The sequence below is a fragment of the Zasmidium cellare genome, assembly GCF_010093935.1.
Source record: "Zasmidium cellare ATCC 36951 unplaced genomic scaffold M409scaffold_12, whole genome shotgun sequence".
NCBI classification, from domain to species: Eukaryota; Fungi; Ascomycota; class Dothideomycetes; order Mycosphaerellales; family Mycosphaerellaceae; genus Zasmidium; species Zasmidium cellare.
In genome coordinates, this window is record NW_022986956.1 from 628,321 (window position 1) to 630,834 (window position 2,514).

The 2,514-nt window shown below is 51.9% G+C and overlaps 2 protein-coding genes across 2 annotated transcripts; one reads left to right on the forward strand and one right to left on the reverse strand.

The window, feature by feature from the left end:
• Nucleotides 1-533: 533 nt before the first annotated feature.
• M409DRAFT_21348 (uncharacterized protein) lies at nucleotides 534-1,175 on the forward strand (the record flags this gene model as incomplete). Its single annotated transcript, XM_033805815.1, has 1 exon — nucleotides 534-1,175. The coding sequence occupies one exon, from the start codon at nucleotides 534-536 to the stop codon at nucleotides 1,173-1,175; it is 642 nt and encodes a 213-aa protein (XP_033669491.1).
• A 26-nt stretch (nucleotides 1,176-1,201) lies between these two features.
• On the reverse strand, nucleotides 1,202-1,972 carry M409DRAFT_65509 (uncharacterized protein; the record flags this gene model as incomplete). Its single annotated transcript, XM_033816542.1, has 1 exon — nucleotides 1,202-1,972. The coding sequence occupies one exon, from the start codon at nucleotides 1,970-1,972 to the stop codon at nucleotides 1,202-1,204; it is 771 nt and encodes a 256-aa protein (XP_033669492.1).
• Nucleotides 1,973-2,514: the final 542 nt, after the last annotated feature.

Below are 2,514 nucleotides of genomic sequence, written 5' to 3' on the forward strand. Positions count from 1 at the left end.
GAACCCCATGTCGTTTGCTTGTGACGAGAAGGCCCTAGAACCCTATTGCATCGAGAGAAGGATATGATGTTATGTTGTGTCCCGTCATCGACCTTGATGTCTCTCGCTCAAGCCCACCACAGGAGGCTTCGGACAAAACACCAACACCAGAGTCTCTCTTGTCCTTCAACAAAAAGACAGTCGCACAGCACTCTCGTGCACTTCCCGCACCGCCACGCCATCAGATCGAACGATGTCCGCTCGCCTCATCCCATCGATCTCAAGTTGCCTCCTTGGGAATAGCGCAATCTGAGTAACCAGGGCCGCGCGACATTTTCTTCTTCCAGCACCGCCATTCCGAAAGTCTATCAACAAGACAGGGCAGGGCATCTTCATCCTTGCTCGCTCTTCAGCTGCTGCTTGAGTCATCAGCGGTCGACGGAACCAGACGTCTTGATGAAGTCTGCATGCTGCACAGGTACTTTTTCTGGTAATTTCGTAATCGTATTCTGTTGCCCGGTGACGATGAAGCTGACTGAGCCCACGAGCAGAAGATGGATATCATGGACAGCGCTTCCTCGCCTCCCCTGAAGCTCAGTGCTGAACTTCGCAACCTCGTGTACGAGTATGCGCTCACGAAAACAGCTGCTGTCGACTTCACAGCCTCAGCGCCGCCATTGACAAGGACTTGTCGTCAGCTCCGCGAAGAATCCTTGCTTTTGTATTACTCCCTCAACGACTTCGTCCTCAGAGTACCCAGGGATCAATGCCCCGTCTACGTCGAACGTTTCGCAGCATCGCATTTCTCAGCCACACTCCTAGGCCGAGAGATTCTGGCCACCATCAAACACTTGAACGTGGAATATCACCTCTCCAGCAGCGAGAACCAGCCTCCGCCATCTGGAGGGTCCCAACCGTTGCGTCGAGGCGGCTGGCTGGAGTTGGCGGAAGCTCTTGTCTGGGCTGGGTTGAGTAAAGGGCAGGTTGGCTGGACGGTCGTATCGACAAGCTTCGATGATCCGAGCATTGGGCGGAATTACTTCATGTACATTGCGGAGTCGGCGAGGTTGCGGATTTACCAACAGTTGGTTGTGGAGGACTGGGAGAAAGTCGTTGATGATTTCCACGGCCGTTTCGGGGTTGCGCATGCGAGTTCACCAGGACAAATCGACAGTAATACCATGCGTGATGCATGAAAGGTTACATCAGAGTTCTGCCATCCTCAGCCATCATCCTCGTCATCAAACTTCGAAGTAAGTATCTTCTGGGGGATCCAAGTCTGCTTCTCCCCATCATACCGATGGTGCTCATAATTCGTACCCGAAAGCGCCTCGTGTCCATACTCCTCGCTCAAAATATCCGGATACGCATATGGAACCCAGACAGGAATGTCTTCGAAAGTGCTCTCTCGCAAAGGATAGATATCTTCAAGCATGTAATGATGTTTGTCTTTGACCATCATGGCTTCCTCGTCATCTGAAGCTCTGTCTCGGCGAAGGGTGGTAATGTCGATGAAGAGGCCAATTTCGGTATCGATCCAGCGAGCGTCGATCCTGTTCTCATCGTCGACTTCGTCCTCTCGGTAATTCGGGTTGATCTCGAGTAGATACGTCCTCGTCTTCTTCTGGGCAGGCAGTTTGAAGCGATACATGGTCATGTTATGATAGCTGGCCAGGAAATGCAGCGATTTCTCCGAAACCATAACATCCAGATCAGAATCCCACGGCATGACTCTGCGGTTCCAGTACCAGCCCAGTAAAGTCCCATGCATAAGCCACGTTTCCGCGCCAATGCTGTTCATCGTCGAGAGGTAGGTCTGTATGAGCGCTTTGAGATGCGCTTGTTGCTCGTCGTACCTGAGAATTCTGTCGCCAAAGCGGCCATCGTAGTGAGGATGGAAAGTCGATTCGTGGAAGTACTTGTAAGGGTGGTCCTCTTCCGGATTGACGTACGAGACATCCAATCGTGTGCGCACACTCTCGAAGTCGGCCATCGGTCGTGCCCAGCTATGTTGCTGTATCGAAAGCCAGGCGCAGAGCAAAGCGCCGAAAGGAAGTCGCATGATGCTCGTGAAATGCTGTCCAGATCAGATCATTCGCCAGTACGCTCCAGAATCTCACAGAATCCAGGTACGGCCTCCACAGTTATATGTTGCTCCTGGAATCCCTCCCTCAAAAATGCTCAAAACCGCAATGCTAGTTCCAACGCCCGCAAGATGCATCCAGGCGCTGGGGAAGAGAAATGTCCACCGCCGCGTCAGCTTTTCATGCAAGGAATATGTAATAGACGCCCCTTTCACTTCCACATCATGTTCTGTTCTGTTTTATGAGCCGCCACGGGGAATGCTAGTGCCGGGATACCGAGTCCGATGGGCGGGTAGAGGTGTGAAGATGGACTTCTCAGGGCGGCAAAAATCTTGTTGCAAGAATAGAGATCGAGATGTATCCGGAAGTTGTGTTCGGCAATCAATGGTGAACGGCAGAAGACATTGAGGATTCTGTTCGCCTCCTCTGTAAATGATGTATTGTAATGAGT